This window comes from Danio rerio, chromosome 18 (assembly GCF_049306965.1).
Source record: "Danio rerio strain Tuebingen ecotype United States chromosome 18, GRCz12tu, whole genome shotgun sequence".
Lineage (NCBI taxonomy): Eukaryota > Metazoa > Chordata > Actinopteri > Cypriniformes > Danionidae > Danio > Danio rerio.
Window position 1 is genome coordinate 51,205,001 of NC_133193.1, and position 22,500 is coordinate 51,227,500.

At 32.7% G+C, this 22,500-nt stretch overlaps 1 protein-coding gene across 2 annotated transcripts in view; it reads left to right on the forward strand.

The window, feature by feature from the left end:
- The window catches only part of smtla (somatolactin alpha), a 25,388-nt gene that overhangs the window by 2,675 nt on the left and 213 nt on the right, over window positions 1-22,500 (forward strand). The window contains 5 exon segments of one of the 2 annotated variants that reach the window (NM_001037706.1): window positions 10,618-10,693; window positions 12,698-12,882; window positions 15,859-15,972; window positions 17,914-18,093; window positions 19,833-20,060. In NM_001037706.1, coding sequence (NP_001032795.1) covers window positions 10,678-10,693; window positions 12,698-12,882; window positions 15,859-15,972; window positions 17,914-18,093; window positions 19,833-20,039 — 702 coding nt within the window. In that variant the 5' untranslated portion in view covers window positions 10,618-10,677 and the 3' untranslated portion in view covers window positions 20,040-20,060. 2 annotated transcript variants of the gene reach the window in all.

Consider the following 22,500-nt stretch of genomic DNA (forward strand, 5'->3'; position numbering starts at 1 on the left):
TTCATGCTTAATGCTTGTTAACATTAGTTAATGCACCGTAAGTTAACATGAACTAAAAGGAACAATGTTGTTTTAATCAACTATTGTTAAAAAACATGAACAAATACTGTAGTAAGTGTCAGGCCCGGATTGGCTGATCAGGAGGACCGAGAGAATTCCCGGTGGGCCGGTCCGTTTTTTGGCCGCGAGGGCCGGTGTCCCTAGCTCCAGAATCTGTTGCTCTCAGCAGTCACACTTTTTAAATTAATTCGTTTTTTTACTTGACCACAGTCTTCTTATTAATTATATTACCGCAGCTCTGCTCTTTTTATCTATTTTCTCGCAGCCTGGTTAATGATGATATAACTCAGACGAGCCACCTTTCCATGCACAGCTGTTGTGGTCCAGTGGTTAGCACGTTAGGCTACCACACTGCGATTCTGGGTTTGATCCTCGTCTGAGTAGTTTTTTATATTTTTTATTTTTATTGTTAAGACATAATACTGTTAGGGTTGTTGAACATTTGAAGTTCTAAAGCAGTTGTTTTCTAAAAAAAAGACGTGATAGTGTAATTAGAAACTGAATTGTAAATGTCCTTATTTTAATGTAGTCAGTCGTGAACTGAGGTGGGCCGGTCTGAGGCTTGAAACTCCAGGGCTGAAAAAGATCCCCCTCCGGCCCTGGTAAGTGTGTTGTTCGTTGTTTGTTGATGTTAGCAAATGCATTAACTAGCAGAATATAACTGGTAAAATATGATGCACTGTCATCATGGCAATAACCAAATTAAATAGTTATTAATTTATTTTATTTATATTAATTTATATTTTCATGTTTTTGTTTTATTTTATTTTACTTTATTTTACTTTAAAACAACAACTAATCATATTTACTTATTTGTTTGTTTGTTTGTTTGTTTTTTTATTATTAATTATTGATTGAATGTTTATTTTATTTCAAAACAACAATTGATTCTTGAAATGCTTCGTCAAATCCTAATAGAAAGACTTTTTTCAGCTTATTTATTTATTTATTTATTTATTTGTTTATTTATTTTTACCTTGTTTATTTTTTTATATGCCGTCTTATATATTTGTAAATCTATTTTATCCAATATTTATGTATAATTTTTTCTTTTATAATTTTTTATAATCTTTTTCTAAATCTAATCTATTTATTATCTTTTCTATATGCTATCTCATCCATTCATTCATTCATTCATTCGTTTATTTTAATTTTTTATCTTGTTTCATATGCTATCAAATTTATTTGTTGATTAATTCAATGATTCATTGATTAATTAATTAGTTAATCTATTTATTTATTTGTTTGTTTATTTAATCCTATTTTAATATGCCATCTCATTTATTTATTTATTTTCTGTTGTGGTCCAGTAGTTAGCACGTTAGGCTACCACACTGCGATTCTGGGTTTGATCCTCGTCTGAGTAGTTTTTTTTATTTTTTATTTTTATTGTTAAGACATAATACTGTTAGGGTTGTTGAACATTTGAAGTTCTAAAGCAGTTGTTTTCTAAAAAAAGACGTGATAGTGTCATTAGAAACTGAATTATAAATGTCCTTATTTTAATGTAGTCAGTCGTGAACTGAGGTGGGCCGGTCTGAGGCTTGAAACTCCAGGGCTGAAAAGGAGTCGCACTCCGGCCCTGGTAAGTGTGTTGTTCGTTGTTTGTTGATGTTAGCAAATGCATTAACTAGCAGAATATAACTGGTAAAATATGATGCACTGTCATCATGGCAAATACCAAATTAAATAGTTATTAATTAATCCTGCTATCCTGTTTTACAGAAATGTGTTATCTCTGTTAAACAGCACTTAGATAAAGAATAAAAATTTCACAGGAGGGCAAAAAATTTTCACTTCAACTGAAAGTAAACAGGATTTCTGTTTTGTGAAAAACGATCTGCAAACCAGCAAAAGTCCAGAAACAATCTAAAGTCTCTGTGTTCAAATGGAAAGTGTTGTGGGTGTGAATTAAAGGATTTATTTATCCCATAACTAGAACATTTCTCTACTAAATTTATTAATTTTAACGTCATGCATTGAGCTTTAAAGTTGCTATCCCTTTAAAAATCCATCAGCATTCTCAGAAGCGTGATGCACTAATGCCGAATTTTAATTAAAATGGGCCTTTGAGCAAAGTAGAGACTTTTAATGCACATGTCCATAGAATCCATTCATTTGAGTTGCTAAGCGTCTTCCAAAGGCACTAATGCTAATTAGAACATAAAAAGATTTCCTTCCCCGAATTAAAACAGGCCACTCCTTCAGTACATTAGACATTCGTTTTATCCACATCTCTTTTTTATTTGGCTGGCATGAAGATGGAAGCGGAATGACCTAATTACAGCCGTCATGAAGATGCATAATTTCATCACTCTTCATTCTCATATTCGCCTATGGTGATAATTGGTATCACATTGTTAAACACACATAGTGCATTTTTGTATCAGCAAATCCTCATTAGAACACAATGCATTGGCTGCTTTCAAATCATTTAATTAATTAATTGATATTTATTCATGTTTTTGTTTTATTTTATTTTACTTTATTTTACTTTAAAACAACAACTAATCATATTTATTTATTTGTTTGTTTGTTTGTTTGTTTGTTTGTTTTTTATTATTAATTATTAATTTAATGTTTATTTTATTTCAAAACAACAATTGATTCTTGAAATGCTTCGTCAAATCCTAATAGAAAGACTTTTTTCAGCTTATTTATTTATTTATTTATTTGTTTATTTATTTTTACCTTGTTTATTTTTTATATGCCGTCTTATATATTTGTAAATCTATTTTATCCAATATTTATGTATAATTTTTTTAAATAATTTTTTATAATTTATTAATTCTTTTATAATTTTTTATAATCTTTTTCTAAATCTAATCTATTTATTATCTTTCTATATGCTATCTCATTCATTCATTCATTCGTTTATTTTAATTTTTTATCTTGTTTCATATGCTATCTAATTTATTTGTTGATTAATTCAATGATTCATTGATTAATTTATTAGTTAATCTATTTATTTATTTGTTTGTTTATTTAATCCTATTTTAATATGCCATCTCATTTATTTATTTATTTACTTTTTCTTATTTTTTATTTTTCATTTTATTTTTTTATATGCTCATGGATATAAATCATTCTCATTTATATATCTGAATCTCACTAACTCATTCATTCATTCATTCATTCATTCATTCATTCATTCATTCATTCATTCATTCATTTACTATTTTGTTTTATCCTATTTTAAATGCTGTCTTATTCATTCATTCATCCATTCATATATTTTATTATTATTTTTATCTTCTTTTATTTATTATTTATTTATTTATTTTATCTGATTTTTACTTTATTTTAATGTTGTTATTATTATTTTATATGCTATATAATTTATAGTTTTTAATTTTATTATTTTTATCTCATTTTTAATTAGTTTTGTTTATGTATTTGTTTGTTTTATCCTATTTTTATTTGCTATGTCATTTATTTATTCATTGGTTCAATGTTTCATTGATTAATTAGTTTATTTATGTATTTATTTTATGTCAATTTTTTTCTCGTATTTATTTATTTATTTATTTATTCATTCATTCATTTACTTATGGATTTATTTTATTTCATGGCAAAGAAACTGCTTTGATGTTGTGTGTTATGTTTGTTTATCTCATGTGTTGACTCTGCAGAAACTCTTGTGAGATTTTTCAAAATATTCTTTTCAAGGTCGTGTCTCTGTTTTCATTTGCAGGGGGCTGTGCTTAAAACGTGCAAGCCTGAGTTAATCTGAATAACTATCAACACGCACAGAGATGCATTTACACACTTGTAACACACCATTCAACGCCCAATGAAGCTTAATTATAAATTTGATAGCACCCAGATTGATTAGTTAGCATGTCAATCAAACCCAGGAAGGAAGGAGAGGAAACTGTGCAGTAATTGGCCATGAATGTCTGGGAATAATAAATATTCATGTGTGTTTCTGCAATTTCAGCTCTCTTCAGGGCTAAAGTGGCTCCGCTCTCGAGTCTTTTTGCATTTGGAGTGGAAATGTTGCCCGTTTCTTGACATGAATTAGCCCAGGCCAGACTTCACCCATTGAAAGAAAAAGTGATTGATAAGCTTCTTTTCAACCTCTTAAGTGTAGCATGTTCACATTGCCAGTCTCACCATAATTTGTGAGTGATGCAGTTCATTGCGTACAAGTGTCAGTGAACCACTGGTGCAAATGAGTTTTGAAATCAATGTATTATTTATGTATTTATTTAGTAAACATAGTGAGATAAATAAAAAGAGTCACTCCCATCATGAGTTCCTGAATAAAAATAAAGAAATTCAAATAAAACAAACTGGTGCAATTGATTAATTATAATAGTAATAAGAGTTGGTGGAATTTTAGAAATAGCTGTGGACCTTATTTTTTCCTCAATACTAAATGTGTTTGGCTCAGGCATGCTGTGATTGAGATCAGACTGCTAGTCCACTTATACAAACACAAAATATGTGCAGGGAAGATCATATGGGGTTTTGTTTTGTTTTACTTCGGGGTTTTTTTTTTTATATTAATTTTGCTTAGTTTTTTGTGTTCTTTTCTTTTGCTTTGCTGTTGTTTTTTGTTTGCTTGTTTTCTGTTTGTTTTGTTTTTTTTTTTTTGTTGTTGTTGATGTTGTTCATTAGCTTTTTTACTTAGTTTTGTTTTTGTTTTCTTTTTGTTTTGTTTTGCTTGCTTTTTGTTTGCTTGTTTTTTTTTTTAGTTTTGTTTTGCTTAGCTTTGCTTTGCTTTGCTCTGCTTAAATTAATTGGCTTTGTTTTGTGTTTTGGTTTGTTGTTGTTTTTTGTTTATTTGGTTTAGTTTATTTTAGTTTAGTTCAGTTAACTTTTGCTTTGTTTATTTGTTTTTTTTTTAATGTTTTTGTTTGTTTAGTTTTTAAATTCATTTTGCTTAGCCTTTATGTTTGTTTTCATTTGCTTTGTTGATATTTTTGTTTTTTTGTTTGTTTTTTTGTTTGCCTGTTATTATTTTAGTTTGCTGTGGTTTGCTTTGTTTTTGTTGCTCATTTGCATTTTGTTGCTTTTTTGTTGTCGTCGTTTTTTGTTTGCTTTTTGGTGTTGTTTCGTTTTGCTTTGTTTGTTTTTGTTTGCTTGTTGTTTTGTTTTGCTTTGATTAATTGGTTTTTTTGCCTTGTTGTTTGTTTGCTTGTTGCTGTTGTTGTGGCTTGGTTATTTTTGTTTGTTTGTTTTGTTTACCTTAGTTTTTGTTGTTGGTTATTTTATTTTGCTTTGCTTTTAATTTTTTGGTTTAGTTTTGGTTTTTGTTGTTTTTTTGTTTGCTTGTTTTTTGTTTTGTTAATTTTTCCTTTGTTTTGTTTTGCTTTATTATTTGTTTGCTTGTTGTTGTTGTTTTGCTTGGCTTTGTTTTTTTATGTTTTATTTAGCTTTGTTTTTGTTATTTTTTGTTTGTTTGTTTGTTTGTTTGTTTGTTTGTTAGTTTGTTTGTTTGTGATCTTTGGATTTGTTTTGTTTTTTGTTTTGATGTTTTGTTTCGTTTTGTATTTTCACAATATTTTTTTTTCTTAAGCAGCTTTACAAAAGGTGCATGTTATTACATTACAAACAGAATCAAAAGCAGAGAAAGTGTTGAGAATAGAGAGGACACTAACTAATGTATATGCAATGTACTTTTCACCCGTACAGAAAACTACATGAGATACAGTATGGCCATATATATATATATATATATATATATAGTTTGCATTCTGTTTATTGCCACATATCAGGTATCTGTATGAATAAAAGGTTGATGTCCATGTATTATAATAGTTTTTCAAGTAAGTGATCTTGCCATTTGCTTTGAATCAAGTCTTAAAGTTTTTTCCCTGCTGTCGTTGAGCTCAGTGAATGTAGGAGTCATTTGACCTTGTAATTATTGCTTGTTTGTTTTATTGATTGCTTTCGGAGAGATAATAGCTGCTGCTAATAAAATAATTGCGCACTTGATTGCATTAATATTTTGATGATCTCCATGATATTTAGATCTTGTATATTTCGCATGAGGCCTTAGAGCAGAAGAAATAAATACATGTGGCAAAACTAAATCTCAGCATGAACTCTTTTAATGAATTTGATTAATTTCTAAAAAAAAAAAAAAAAAAAAAAAGAAAGAAAAGAAAAGAGACAAGAAAAGAAACAAACTCTTTAATATTCATGGCTGGACTATAGACCAGTTATTTATCTGTTAATTTGCTTGTTTGTTTGATCTTGTTTTATGCATAAAAAGGTTAACTATGTAAAATGCGACATTTTATTTTGTTTGACATAACAAATATTATTGGACTATATTTTATAAGAAAACTCTATGGCCATTGTATGTTTAACTCAGTTCAGGACCTGTGTGTTTTTGTTTTTTACCAGACTTAAAATTGTTTCTGTGGAGTTTGTAAAAATTACAAAAATTACCAGTTTCTAAAAACTATCTGTAATTTTTGAGTAGCTTTGTTGTATTGTTTTGTTTTTTATTTTATTTTATTTGTTTACTTTTTTTGTTTTTGTTTTGTTTTATTTTATTTAGATTTATTTTATTTTTGTGTTATTATTATTGTTATTATTATTATTGTTGTTGTTGTTGTTGTTATTATATTCAAACTAAAATAAATCTAAAAACTCCCTGTAATTTCTGAGTAGCTTTGTTGTTTTGTTTTGTTTTTTTGTTTTGATTTGTTTTTTGTTTTATTTATTTTTGTTTATTTATTTATTATTATTATTATTATTATTATTATTATTATTATTATTATATTTAAACTAATTGAAATATGATTTTAGCCAGAAGACATTTTTTAACATCAGTTGTTGTTGTTGTTTTTTTAGAATAAAAATTGTACTTGATTGCTAATTGTACTCTATTGCACAGTGGTTCTATTTCCACAAAGTGGCATGTATATTAAGGTGATGTGTTTAAAGCCCACAGTTTCCTCCTGCATGTTAAAGCGGAGATTGAGGCTGGATTAACAGATCAGGAGGTCAGGAAAGTTCAGGATGTTTTGGACTGCAGGTGCAAATAAGGATCCTTTCTCTGACATCTGTGCGGCGTGAGTGTCAATCTTCACTCAGCTTCTGTTTCTCAGCCTTTCGCTCTCATTGGTCTTGAGGAAAAAGCCTTTTGAATTGCAGTGACCCTGAAAAATCACAAGTCTGATTCACTTCCCCTCTAAAGGACAAAAGGACAAGACTGCTAATGAGTTTCTGATATATTCAAATATATTACAAAATTAGTGTAAATTATTATATATATATATATATATATATATATATATATATATATATATATATATATATATATATATATATATATATATATATATATATATAAACATTTCTAAACATAATAGTTTTAATAACTCATTTCTAAAACTGATTTATTTTATCTTTGCCATGATGGCAGTACATAATGTTAGACTAGATTTTCTTCAAGACACTTCTATACAGCTTAAAGTGACATTTAAAGGCTCAACTATTTTAATAAGGTGAACTAGGCAGGTTAGGGTAATTAGGCAAGTTTTTGTAATGATGGTTTGTTCTGTAGACTATAGAAAAAAAATATAGCTTAAAGGGGCTAATAATTTTGACCTTAAAATGGTGTTTAAACAATTCAAAACTGCTTTTATTCTAGCCAAAATAAAACAAGTAAGACTTTTTTTCCAGAAGAAAAAACATTATCAGACATGCTGTGAACATTTCCTTGCTCTGTTAAACATCATTTGGGAAATATTTAAAAAAGAAAAAAACAATTAAAAGGGGGGGCTAATAATTCTGACTTCAACTGTATATAAATAAAAAAAGAAAGTAGTGATTTCTAAATTTAATTTGACTTGTATTGTAGACAATACAACAAACATTATTTAATGTGTTCCTCTGAGTTTTTATTGTTTTGTTTTGGGGGTTTTTCCAAAATAAACACGAATTCCGCATGTTCTCCCTGCATTCGCGTGGGTTTCCTCCGGGTGCTCTGGTTTCCCCCACAGTCCAAAGACATGCAGTACAGGTTAATTGGGTAAGCTAAATTGCCTGTAGTGTATGAGTGTGAATGAGTGCTTATGGATGTTTCCCAGAGATGGGTTGCGGCTGGAAGGGCATCCGCGGCGTAAAACATGTGCTGGATAAGTTGACGGTTCATTCCGCTGTGGCGACCCTGGATTAATAAAAGGACTAAGCTGAAAAGAAAATGAATGAATGAATGAAGTGCCAGTTACCTTTGCCGGGGCACCAACACAACCGGTGACAGTCTGGATGATTCTCTTCTTCTTTGGTCTGGAGCACACAGCGTCCATTACTCCCAAATCATACCTGGAATACTGACTCATCTGACCACAGTACACAGTTTCCACTGTGTGATGGTCCATCCTAGATGCCTCAGAGCTCAGAGAAGTTGACAGTGCTTTTGGACACTGTTAACATAGGGCTTCCTTTTGGCACAGTACAGTTTTCACTGGCATTTGTTGATGTACGTATTGTTGTACTTGACAAACCACAGTTTGCCACAGTAGTCCTGAGCTGATGTGTTGATTTTGCTTATAGATGAATGAGGATTCTTGATGCAGCGCTGAAACTGTTGAAACTGTTATCATGTTTTTGATTAATTTACAGTAAAGTCCATTTAAAGTTCAAGTAGTGAAGAGAATCACATCCTTGGCAAATAAAATACTACTTTTTATTTTTTAATCTAACACATTTTCTGGAACATTCTGGTTTGCCCTAAAAATGGAGCAAAAAAAAATCTATAATTTCAAGCTGTTATTATAGAGCGGGTGCTTTAGTTTACATACAAACAGCTGTAATATACTGTCTGCCGCTATAATGTAAATCAGTCCAACAAAGTGGGCGCTAATTCTGAAATGTAGCGACTCAATCACTGGCTTTAATGCTCAAATTGGATTAAGCCACATTTGTGTGGTTTGGGGACTCGGATATGTAGGACACATCATTATCAAGAGGAGAACTGCAATATTGAGGCTGTAATGAAGCCCACCGCCCACCTGATTCCGCTTTCTTTCACTGTCCGTATGTGGATTATTCCTTCAGAGAGAGAGAGAGAGAGATTTGTTTGCTAAAAAAAACGGCTCATCAAAACTCAACATCATCGTCTTCCTCCTTGCAGCAGCATACAAACACACTTTGAAGATGTGCTAATCAGAAAAAATGGGCAATAATTAAATAAAATAATCCCAGGGATTACAAGATGTATTTAAACATAGTTTATACAAAGAAAGAGCAAAAATATAGCTTTAATTATTAATCACATAGACAAGTTGTGTATAATCACCAAAATGTTGTTTTGTTGCTGCAATAGTTCAGCTCATCCTTATTCCTATAGCACTTTTCACTACACTATGAAATAAAGGTATGCGAGTACTTAAAGAGTATATATTTGTATCTTAAAAGTATATATTAGTACCCAACATTTTTAAGAAGATCACTTTTGTACTTTTTAGGCACTAATGTGTGTCCTTAAAATATTAATACGAACCTTTTAGGTACAAATTTATAAATTTTGAAAAAGTACTACCCCAGTGACAGCTCGTGTACCTTTATTTCTGAGAGTGTAGATTATGCCAAAGCAGCTTAAGATACATATTTTAACTTGTGGAACAAATATATGACTTACTCTTTTATTTTCATTATATATATATATATATATATATATATATATATATATATATATATATATATATATATATATATATATATATATCATGTATGGCAATTGAAAATGTTACAGATGTTTTTTTTAGACAATATAAATGCTGACCAGTGGAAAAAAAAGATTATTGCAAACTTGTAAACACTGCATGTATATAATAATAATAATAATAATAATGTTGACATATTAGGAGTCAAAAAAGGAAAACAAAATATAGAAGGACATTTTAATGTCCTAAACTTTTGAATAATGCTATAAATTATTTTATATAACTTCTAAATAATAATAATAATAATAATAATAATAATAATAATTATAACAATAATCCTTACTTCTATCAAACCTTTGAATACTACTTTTCATTCCTTTTTTTACATAAAAATCACAAAAAATGAAATGAAAAATACAGTAAAAATACTTTAAAATAATTACATTTTTTTCATTTTAATTTAAACAGATACTGAAAATACAGAATTTCTAATTATATGTTACTTTGATTTAATAAATTTTGATAGATGTAATGCATTATTATTATTATTAGTAGTAGTAGTAGTAGTAGTAGAATTAATATTAGTACTGTTGTTATTATTAGTGATAGTATTAGTATTATTATTACTATTTTTTTGTGATTACCTGTGAAGTTCAGCCGTTCTGAAGTGTTATTTTTTTCCACTTTAGCATTTGTAAAAGCTAGCGTGACCGGAGCTTAACTATAAATAATCTGCTTGTATCTTGAGCATCTGTATTTTTAGTTCTTTCCCATTAATGAATAAAAAGCGTCGTATTTTTGGTGTCATTGTGGAGTTTTCTGAGGCCACGGCTTTTCTTTCACTCCAGCAGGTGATTTTCTGAATCTCTATGAATAAATTCACCATCCACTGCTTTATAAAGCCGCTGGGCTTGTGTTGTGTATGTGAGTGTGTGTTGTGTGTGTGTTTGTAAAGTCGGCAAGTGACCATTGAGAAATCTGGGCAAAAATGAACACGGTTAAAGGTACATTTGCTCTTTCCAAAGAATTTTACTGTTAGTTTTTTAAAATAGTAGTCGATTTTTCTTTATTATTTTCCAAAGAGGGATCTCTAAACAAAGCAAAACTATTTCTAATTCTTAACATTTACATTTCAATTTGTGTATTTGTATAGCTTTTTTGCCATACCTTTATAGCAGCTTTCTAGATTTTGCTTTACTATTAAGGTTAATGTGGTTAGCCTTAAAAAAAAGATGTTCTTACTTTAAGTTTTCATCTTGTTTCTAGTCTAAACATCTAAAAAAATCTTAAAATAAAAAGCAAGAAAAAATGAGCAAAAATATATTGTGTTGATTTAAGAAATATGTCAAATTTAAGTAATTTTTTTTCATTTAAAAAGCTAAAAAATCTGCCAATAGGGGAAGCAAAATTATTTAGCTTTCTCTCGGAAGAATATTACTTTTCTTGCCTCATTGTTAGATTATTTATCTTGTGTATTTCTAAAAACAAGACTCTTATTAGGTACTGAAAAGCCTTTCTTACTTTAAGTTTTTGTCTTGTTTCTAGTCTAAATATTTCAAAAATCCTAAATCGAAAAGCATTTTCTAGACAAGCAAAGCATAATGTCTTGTTTTAAGAAATAATATGCCAAAATATGACTCTCAGCATTGATCCCGTGGGCAGCCTGAACACCCTTAGGTGAGCTTCTCCATGACGGACGTCCAGCGTTCTCCAGCCTCCAGCGCCTAGACTGCAGATCTGCACAAGAAGTTTGGCCAGAGGAGAAATGGTCATGTCCAACTCAGCCAGATTTCTCTTGAGTTCTTTTTTCCTTCACTTTCGTCAATTGGTGAAGTCGTTTCCTCGCCACTGGCTTGCATGGTTTGGGACTTGTGGAGCTGTGCGGATTTGTGATGGATTTGCTGTTCAGTGTTTGGACTTTCAGCAGTGAAAATTAACCCACACTGAACTGAACTAAACTGAACTTCAACTCTGAAATCTGGACTGACACCGCTTCAATTTACTAGAACTTCTGTGTCAAGCTGCTTTGACACAACCTACATAGAAATAAAGATGAATTAAATCAAAATGAAGTGAGTTTTCCAAACAAGCAGGGAAATCTGCCAATAGGGTAAGAATAGTAGTCTTATTCAAGTCATGTTTGTCTAGTTTTTTTACAATGCAGATTGTCAAAGCAGCTTAACATAGAAGTTCTTGTAAAGAGTTTAAGTTTAGTTCACTTCAGTGGGGTTTAATATTCACTGCTGAAGAACCAAACACTGAAGAGTAATCCATCAATGTGCAGCTCCACAAGTCCCAAACCAAGCAAGCCAGAGACGACAGTGGCAAGGAGCAAACTTCACCTGTTGACGAAAGTGAAGGAGAAAAAACCTTGAGAGAAATCAGGCTCGACCATTTCTCTTCTGGCCAAGCTTCTTGTGCAAAGCTACAGTCTAGGCGCTGGAGGCTGGAGAACGCTGGACGTCCATCGTGGAGAACGGAAAGTGTGAGTAGGTCACCAGCGGGTGTTCAGGCTGGCCCACGGGATCAATGCAAAGACTCGTCTGTCATTGGGGTCTTTCGGGAATCAGTCTAACCCTCTCTGCTCATCCATTACCGCCAGTGCATCTGCTCAGGATACGGCCTGGTCCAGGATTATGGAAACCATGGCATCATTTCTTCGCATCAATGGTGTTGCATAATCTCTAGGGGCCTCGGGATAAGTTTCCCCAGGTTGAACGTCAAACGTGTTATGTCAAAAGGAAAAACAAGATTATTTTGCTTACCCTTGTGGCAGATTATTTCTTAACACAAAACTTTATGCTTTGCTTGCCTAGAAAATGCTTCTTGATTTAGGAATTTTTAGATATTTGGTCTAGAAACAAGACAAAAACTCTAAGTAAGTACATCGTAAGCTGTTAGAAAAGTATATGTTTATCCAAAGAAAGCTATACAAATACACTTAAATTGAACGGAAGTATGTGTATGGGGCTGTTACTGCTGTATTGAATTTCTGTGTGTTTGCTCAGTTCTGCAGGTGTGTGTGTGTGTGCTGATTCTGGGTCAGTTTTTGGTTTCGGGTGCGGTTCCTCTGGACTGTAAGGATGACGCTGGATCTCGATGTGCTTCAATCTCTCAGGAAAAGCTTCTGGATCGAGTGATCCAGCATGCTGAGCTCATTTACCGCGTCTCTGAGGAGTGCTGCACTTTGTTTGTGAGTAAAAGTTTCTGTCAGTCACTCATTAGCGCTAAAAACATTGCACATTGTATTTAATGTTAGTTAAATCTAAAATGTTAGTTTCACAGAGCAAGGACATTGTTTAAGGGATTTTATTTATTAATTAATTAATTTATTTTTATTTATTTATTTATTTATTTATTTATTTATTTGTTTGTTTGTTTGTTTGTTTGTTTGTTTGTTTGTTTGTTTGTTTGTTTGTTTGTTTGTTTGTTTGTTTGTTCGCTTGGATGTAGTGAATAAAAGAATAAAAAATACTAAAAGGTATTTTATTTTAAATTTAAAGTATATATATATGATGTTTAATTGTATTTTTCTTACAGAGAAAGTCTTTTAGTTTTATTTATTTATTTATTCATTAATTTATTGTTATTTTTATTCTATTAATATTTTACTGGAATAGATAAGTAAAAATAATAAGTAAAAGTTCTAAATAACTAACTAAATAATATTATTGTTAGGGTTTTTTATTTAAATTAAGAAATTTTTCATTGTATTTTTCTTCTAAAGGAAGGGTTTTAGTTTATTTATTGGTTCATTCATTCGTCGCTTATTCATGTATGTATTTATTAGTTTGGCTGGAATAAATATATAAATAAATAAATAAATAAATAAATAAATAAATAAATAAAGAACGAAAGAAAGAAAGAAAGAAAGAAAGAAAGAACGAAAGAACGAAAGAAAGAAAGAAAGAAAGAAAGAAAGAAAAAAAAGAAAAAGTATTTTATTTTATATTTAAAATAATTAAAATATGTTTAATTGTATTTTTCTCATGGAGAAAGTCTTTTAATTTTTTTTATTCATTTATTAATCCATTTATTTATTTATTGTTTTTATTATATTATATTTTGCTGGAATAATTCATTAAAATGAAAATACTTAATAAATAAACAAACAAACGAACAAATAAATAAAAAAAATAAGAATAGTACGATTTTTATTTAAAAACTAAATTAAGAAATTATTTAATAGTATTTTCTTCTGGAGGAAGTGTTGTAGTTTATTTATTTGTTCTTCATTTGTTTGTTCATTCATTTATTTATTAGTTTGGCTGGAATAAATAAACAACTAACTAAATGACTAACTTAATGAATAAATAAATAAATAAATAAATAAATAAATAAATAAATAAATAAATAAATAAATAAATAAATAAATAAATAAATAAATGTAGTTTAAAGGTTATAAAGCAGTTTTAACTTCTAAAACATTTTTGTCTTTTTACAATGTAGTTTTATATTTAAATATTATTATTATTAATGTGTGTGTGTGTGTGTGTGTGTGTGTGTGTGTGTGTGTGTGTGTGTGTGTGTGTGTGTGTGTGTGTGTCACACTAACAGAGATGAAACTTACAAATGAAACACAAATGAAACACAGAATCCGATAAGTACTTTTATTTCATCTCCTCATCTGAGATATTATTAGCCAGACTGATAGCGAGTTTTCTTTCATTTAATGCCGTTATTGTGTCTCATTTAATCAAGCTTGCCTCATTATTGCCGGCTGCGTGCATGACTTTGAATTAATGAGACTCTAATCTTAATGAATAATCAGACTCATTATAAACACCGCAAGATGCCTATCAGTCCTGTTCGATTATTTCATATTTCTGAGGTGGATTGTGTCTTCACAGTGGGGAAACATGCAGAGACGCTGCTATTAGTTTATCTCTCTCGAAAAATCTTCATTCAGACATTTGTTATGTCTTTTAGTTTGTTTGGAATATAAAAGTTTTAATTTATATATATATATATATATATATATATATATATATATATATATATATATATATATATATATATATATATACATTAAAACATTTTAAGGAAAATTTCTTTATTATTAACACTTATAAATAGAAAATATAGTATTCTATTAGAATAGTTTTAGTATAATAATATATAATATTATGGTAGTTATATAATGCAAAAATAAATAAATATTCCTGACTATATCCAGTTTTCATATTTTATTGCTGCAAATGCAATGGATTGCATATTTGATTAATTGATAACTCATTTGCAATTTAAACATGCATTTTCACTAAATAAATAAACAAACAAACAAACAAAAACTAATAAATAAATAAATAAATAAATAAATAAATAAATAAATAAATAACTTTATCCAATCAAAAAACATCCAGATCTGTGTGCTACAAATGCAAATTAGTGCATGTTTAATTAAATAATACCTAATTAGCATATTTAAACATGCAGTTTCAGAAAATGTGCAATGCAAAAAGTATAATAATACCTCATTTACATATTTAAAGATTTAAAATTTTAAAAGTAATTTTGTAATACAAAATTGTAATACAAAAAAAATTGTAATACAAAAATAAAAAACAAACCTGACTTCATCCAGTGTTTTTTGTTTTGCTAGAAATGCTAATTATTGCATAAATGATGACAGTTATATTTGGTAAAACCTCATTTGCATATTTAACCATGCCATTTTTAGAAAACATACAATACAACTAATAATAATAATAATATTAATAATAATAATTATTATTATTATTATTATAAATAGTTTAGTATAATAATTATTGTTATTATTATTATACTAAATTATGATTATTATTATACTAAACTATTTATAATAATAATTATTATTATTATTAATATTATTATTATTATAAATAGTTTAGTGTGATAATAATAATAATAATACCTAATTTGCATATTAAATTATATGTTTTTAAAAACCTTTATTCCAAAAAAAGTGCAATTCCTTAACTGATCAGTCAACTGGAGATGAATGGTAATAAATAAATGTTGCCCGTCTGAAATGTATTTGTTTAAGGATCCAGTCTCATTAAACCCCACCTTTCTGGAAGCCTCCTCTGCTCTGATTGGCTAAATTGGCCCTAGTCTGTTATAATTGGTTAAAGCCGACTCTCATTAGCATATGTGATGGTCTTTTCTCAGTGCTCTTCTTGTCCTGCAGGAGGATATGTTCGTCCCGTATCCACTGCATGTGTTGATCAACCAGGCTGGAAACACCTGCCACAGCAAACACATCCCCATCCCAACATCCAAGAGTGAGATTCAACAGATATCGGTGAGGAGATCACTGTCATTATCAATTACAATCAAATACAGGTGTGCTGTGTACTGTGTGAAGCCTTATAGAGTATGCACTATTCTAAAATGATTTTATAATGGAGTTGTACATCATTTAGGCTGGGACTACATGTCTTTTACGGCAGGACTATTTGTCCTTTAGGGTGGGACTACATTTGAGTTTACTCGATTCATTCACGAGTCAAATTCACCTCACAATGAATGTAGATTCAAGTCATGGGCAGGGCTTCTGTCTGCCGGTGACTCTAGCTTCGTTGCTAAATGGCTAACATGGATTTTATTGAGAGAATAGCTGTGTTTATGTGCTTTAGGAAGGTTGAAAAACAGTGTAGATTCGTTCGGCGCCGCCTCCACTAAATCCTTTCAGAGGTGTACCCAGTTCTGTGGGTTCATCAACTCCTCCAGAAACTGAACCTGGATGATGGAGGCTTTCAGTGATGCTTCTGACTGAGCCAAGTCCAGTTTGATGAACTGTTGTCTGGTATCAGCAGGAGGATTTTCCCTCAGGACACCAACAACAGGCGCTACATCATAATCACGCCCCTACAAGAGAAAACTCCTGATTGGTTAATGTCATGCGAACATCCACTGAAGTTTAGATTTTCCACCTCGAGCAATTCACGTTAGGCATGTCAAACGTGCAAAACGCTCAACTAGTGGCACTTCATTCATCAAATCGTGTTATTCGCACCACTTCATTCGCGCAAATCATACCCCAGGATGTTCTGTTCACTTCTTTGCATTAACTTAACATGTAAATCACTCCCGCTTAACGCTACATCCACATCTGGTGTAAACGCAGCATCAGACCTATAAGCAATATGCATGTGAAAATGTTCATTTATTCAAGTATTTTTAAATATCTCTTCCAGAATTAATGTGTTAATGTTTCTAATGTCAGAAAGTTGACTTTTTAACTTTAACATTTTAATATTATTATTCATTCATTCATTCATTTTCTTGTCGGCTTAGTCCCTTTATTAATCCGGGGTTGCCACAGCGGAATGAACCGCCAACTTATCCAGCAAGTTTTTACGCAGCAGATGCCCTTCCAGTCGCAACCCATCTCTGGGAAACATCCACACACACACGCTTCGGACAATTTATCTCACCCAATTCACCTGTACTGCATGTCTTTGGCCTGTGGGGGAAACCGAAGCACCCAGAGGAAACCCTCGCGAATGCAGGGAGAACATGCAAACTCCACACAGAAACGCCAACTGAGCCGAGGTTCAAACCAGCAACCCAGCGACCTTCTTGCTGTGAGGCGACAGCACTACCTACTGCGCCACTGCCTCGCCCAGTATTATTATTATTTTATCTTTTTATTAGTGGTGGGCCTTTATCAGTATTAACGTGCTGCGTTAGTGAGAGACTCTTAGCGCGCAATTTTTTTAAAAGTATCGCCGTTAATCTATTCTCAAAGTTGGGTTGGGAGCTGGCTCTATTCTACGCAAGCTATGCTGACTTTCACCTTGATATTTTAGCGCGGATGTATACCTGGCCAAATTGCACTGTAGTGAGCGTGAACCCTCACTTCTTAGCCCCTTGTCTAATGCGCCCCCTGGCTTGAGAAACCCATTCTCAAAGACTTATTTTTAGTCATTATTTGGGTAGCACACATATTCTGACTTCAGCAGAATTCAAATGAGCCATTTATTTAATCTAGATTAATTCCAAGATTATAGTAAGAATAATCTAGACTTAAAAAAATCTATCTATGCCCGCCTGTATTTTTTACATAGCTTAATAATAAATCCTCCTTCATGAATAGAGAAATGAGTTGAAGTCTAGTATGACTTGTAGTCACAGTATGCTGTTGCAGTTCATTGAACTCATTTTCTAAACTTTATTTTATCTGGGGAAATGTAATGAATGATTTTGTTCATAGCAGTGTGTGTGTGTGTGTGTTGTGCAGGACTCATGGCTGCTTCACTCAGTGCTGTTCCTGGTTCAGTCGTGGATGGAGCCGCTGCTGTATCTGCAGACGACTCTCGACCGATACGATGACGCTCCCAACGCTCTGCTCAGCAAAACCAAGTGGGTTTCTGACAAACTGCTGAGCTTGGAGCAGGGGGTGGTGGTGCTCATCCGCAAGGTACATACACTAAACATCTAAAAGCCAGAGTACGGATACTGTGGAGACGTGTTATACAATTAAATGAGGGACTTTAGTAAAACTTTTTGCAAAACCAATAAAATCATTTCAAGAGTTCACACTCTGCTGATGATTGATAATAATGCATATTTGCCATGCTGTCCCGGGAGAGATCCCTGAGATGCTCACGTTGATCAGGTAGATCTCGAGAACTTCCCTGCTTGTTAATTGTAAATGCTAATTATGAATAACTATGGAGATAAATATTGCTGATTAAATCGCTTGTCTTTGGAGTCGATTTGGTCAATTTACTTATGTTACATGTTTTTGGCCTGTGGGAGGAAACCGGAGTGCTGGGAAAACCCATGAGAACATGTAAACTCCACACAGTAATGTCAACTTGGCCAGGTAAAGACCGCTGACATTCATGCTGTGAGGCAACGGTGTTAACCACTGGGCCTCCGTGCCACCCTGTCAAGGAAAGGGGAGGAGTAGGGGTGCAAGGGGGGATTCTTCAAGACGAAGATGGCTAAGGGAAGATACTCTGGTTAATTATAGCGATTTAGGAATCATCTGATTGGTGGATCATGCATTAGCTAATGCAAGACCAGCCGCAGTCAATCATAAGCACGTGCTCCTCTCAAAATTAGTTTATAAACAAACTTCACTTAGACACCTTAATCAAACTTTGTTCACTTTTCTTAAGAAAACGCAAATGAAATATGACAAGAAGTCAAGTCAGAGGTATAGGAACGATCCACATAAAAAAATGAATAAATGAATGAATAATTAAAGCTTATTTTACAGCTACCCCATAGCTAAGCAGTTCAGTTTAACCATTTTTGAATCCATTCAAGCGATTTGGCAGAAGTACTTTTAACTTAGCTTAGCTTAGATCGTTTAATCAGATTAGACGGTTAGCATCACGCTCAAAAATTATGTATGAGATTTTATAATTTTCCTATTTAAAGCTTGAATTTAAAAGGAAAAAGACTTTAAAACTACTGTATAATAATATTATTATTAATAATAATAATAATAATAATAATAATTTAAAAAGATAATAATTAAATAGCATAAATATCATTAAAATAGCATTATTATAACTATAATTATAGTTATTATAAAATAAGGGGCGTCACGGTGACACAATGTGTAGCATGATCGCCTCACAGCAGGAAAGTCGCTGGTTCGAGCCCCGGCTGGGTCAGCTGGCATGTCTGTGTGGAGTTTGCATGTTCTCTCCGTGCTGTCGTGGGTTTCTTCTGGGTGCTCCTGTTTCCCCCACAGTCCAAACACATACGCTATAGGTGAATTGAATAAGCAAAATTGTCCATAGTGTATGTGTGTGAATGCAAGAGTCAGTGTATGGGTGTTTCCCAGTGTTGGATTGTGGCTGAAAGGGCATTCGCTGTGTAAAACATGTGCTGAATACGTTGGTTTCATTCCGCTGTGGAGACCCCTGATTAATAATAGGACCACGCCGAAAATAAAATAAATATAAAATAAATCTATTTAATATAAACTCTATACAGACAGTACTTTTATTACAATTTTAAGGACTAAAAATTATGATTTATTTTACAGAAATGTACTTGAATAAAAAAAAAAAGAACCCAGTTTAAATAACAAAATAAGTACAAATCCCTAAAAAATAACACAAGCTGTAGTAAAACGACAAGTATGGTACAGTTCTGGTCGATCCGCATCATTTGACATCTCTCTTTCTCTCTCTGCAGATGCTGGACGAGGGAATCATGGCATCCTCCACCATCTTCGATCACACTCAGAGCCCGTATGACGGTCAGTTCCCGGAGGTGCTGGAGTCTGTGATCAGGGATTATCATCTGCTCACCTGCTTCAAGAAAGACACACACAAAATGGAGACCTTCCTCAAGCTGCTCAAGTGCAGACAGAGCAACAAACTCAGCTGCCTGCCCCAATAAACACAGAGCGAAAGAGAGAGAGAGAGAGAGAGAGAGAGAGAGAGAGAGGGAGAGAGAGAGAGAGATTTGATTTTTACATCACTTTGTTTGGCACATTTTACTTTTTTTTAAAGACTATTTCAATTAGCTTCTTTCCTTTGTCCATCTTTTTAACACTTAAAATTCATTCATTCATTCATTTATTTTCCTTCAGCTTAGTCCCTTAAATGTCACTAAGAAGACTGTGAGATTATGAATTTGGGGCGCTTTCTCTTTGCTGATAAGATATACCAACACAATCTCACGGCAATTCGTAACTTTTTCATTTAGTGGCTAATTCATATGAATTCGTACGATCTAATTCGTACAATTTAGTACGATTTGCTTATCCCCCAATGACGGTTGGGGTTAGAGGTGGGGTCAGGTGCCACGCCTCCTTTTTAAAATCGTACCATTTCGTACGACTGAACTCGTACGAATTTGTACGAATTAGCCACTAAACTGGCAAAACGTAAAATACGTACGTTTTCTCGTGAGATCAGGCTGGATATACAGCCAGGTACACAACATTCCTGTGACTCAGGCGATACCTCTGGGTTTCTTCCCACCGCAGCCTCGGTTTTGCTTTTTTAATGGCGTCCACGTGAAATCAGTCTATTAGGTAAACTAATGCCGAGTTCAGACTGCATGATTTTCAAAGTAGTCGTGTCACAGATGTTTTCACACTGCTTGACTATCTGTGCTAGCGTTTCGTCGCTGCTTTGTTTACACTGCAAGATGGACCGGCCACAGGGACATTCACATTGCATGACTTTACTATAGGAAGAATCGCCGACAACTTCGTCCAAACTACGTCTCACAGCCAAAAACACGTCGTATATCTTTTGTTATTAACTATATAATGAGAAAGAAGCCTTTAATGGGGTGGAAAATGTACAAGTTTGCTCACCTGGGTTTAAAGGGAATTAGCCATTTCTCCTCAACGTTGATAATAAACTAATTTCTTTCTGTGTGAAACGTCAAACAGACACGGGTGCTCCTGAGTCCTGTCAAACCTCCACTAGTTTTTCCTCCATTTTGTGGGTCCAAATGAACCGAAAATGAGCGCTTTTAACTTCTCCCCCAGCCTCCCGCTGGCCTGCAGCAGGTATACACACGCGCACACACACAAGTGAAAGCTGCTCTCTCATTGGCTGTAGGCGATCGCTGATGTTATTTTCGGTCAAAACTCAATTCACACGGCATGATTTGAATCGCCGACAGCTCCAGATATTCAGCACGCCAAATATCTCGCAGGCATCGGCGACTCATCGCCGATTCTCTCAGATCTTTGATAGTTCATACTGTGTGATTGTCACTCACGTGCACGAGCAGCGATTTTCCTGTGATTTCAGGCATTTGTCGGCGATTTCTTAAAACCTGTCGGCGAGCCAAAATCGGGGCTAAAATCACGCAGTCTGAACTCGGCATAAATTGTCCAAAGTGTTTCCCAGTGTTGGGTTGCGGCTAGAAGGGCATCCGCTGCATAAACCAACGCAATCTCACGGCAATTTAATTTTTTGATTTAGTGGCTAATTCATATGAATTTGTATGATCTAATTTGTACAATTTAATACGGTTTGCTCATCACCCAATGACGATTGAGGTTAGGGTTGGAGTTTGGTGCCACGCCTCCTTTTTAAAATCGTACAATTTTGTACGAATGACCTCGCCACTAAACTAACAAAACGTAAAATACTTACGTTTCCTCGTGAGATCAGGCTGGTAAAACATATAAGCTGGATAAGTTGACGGTTCATTCTGCTGTGGCGACCCTTGATTGATAAAGGGACTAAGCTGAAAATGAATAAATCAATTTTTTTAAAAATCAACATGTGTAAACTTTAAATCTTGTTTTAAAGACAAAAGAACAAGAGCAAAATATCTGTCAAAGAAGGCAGAAATAGAGTCCTTTAATCAAATATTAACTTCATAAATAAAAAATGCATTTCCCTTTTAATTAAGTTACATTTTCCGACCCCATCTACCAACAAGAATTGTGCTTCTCAAGTATGAATGTTTAGCTATATATATACTGGCAAAGACAAAAAATAATAAGTTCATTTTTTGCAGTGCAGTGAACTGGCATTCATTAGCGAACATTAAATGAGACCCCTGAGTGTGAAAGTGATGTAAAAGCCGAATGTTTGGTGTAAAAAGCGCTCTCACACACTGTCTGCATGTACTGTTCTGCACTATTGATTTGAGTCTCCGTGCGCTACACACTCCTCGTCCTCCTTCAGTGTCTCTCTGGGGCTCTGGTGTGTTAGCAGTGTGTGTGTGTTTCTTACAGCAGAGATATTTCCACCTTTATATTAGTTCGATGAAAAATCTCTTGATACAGAAATATGCTAATGAAGCCACAAAAGCAGACTGTAAATGCCTCCCGTGTGCGTACGTGTGTGTAGGCTGAGGGACTTGTTCTGGGAGAATAAAAGCTTTA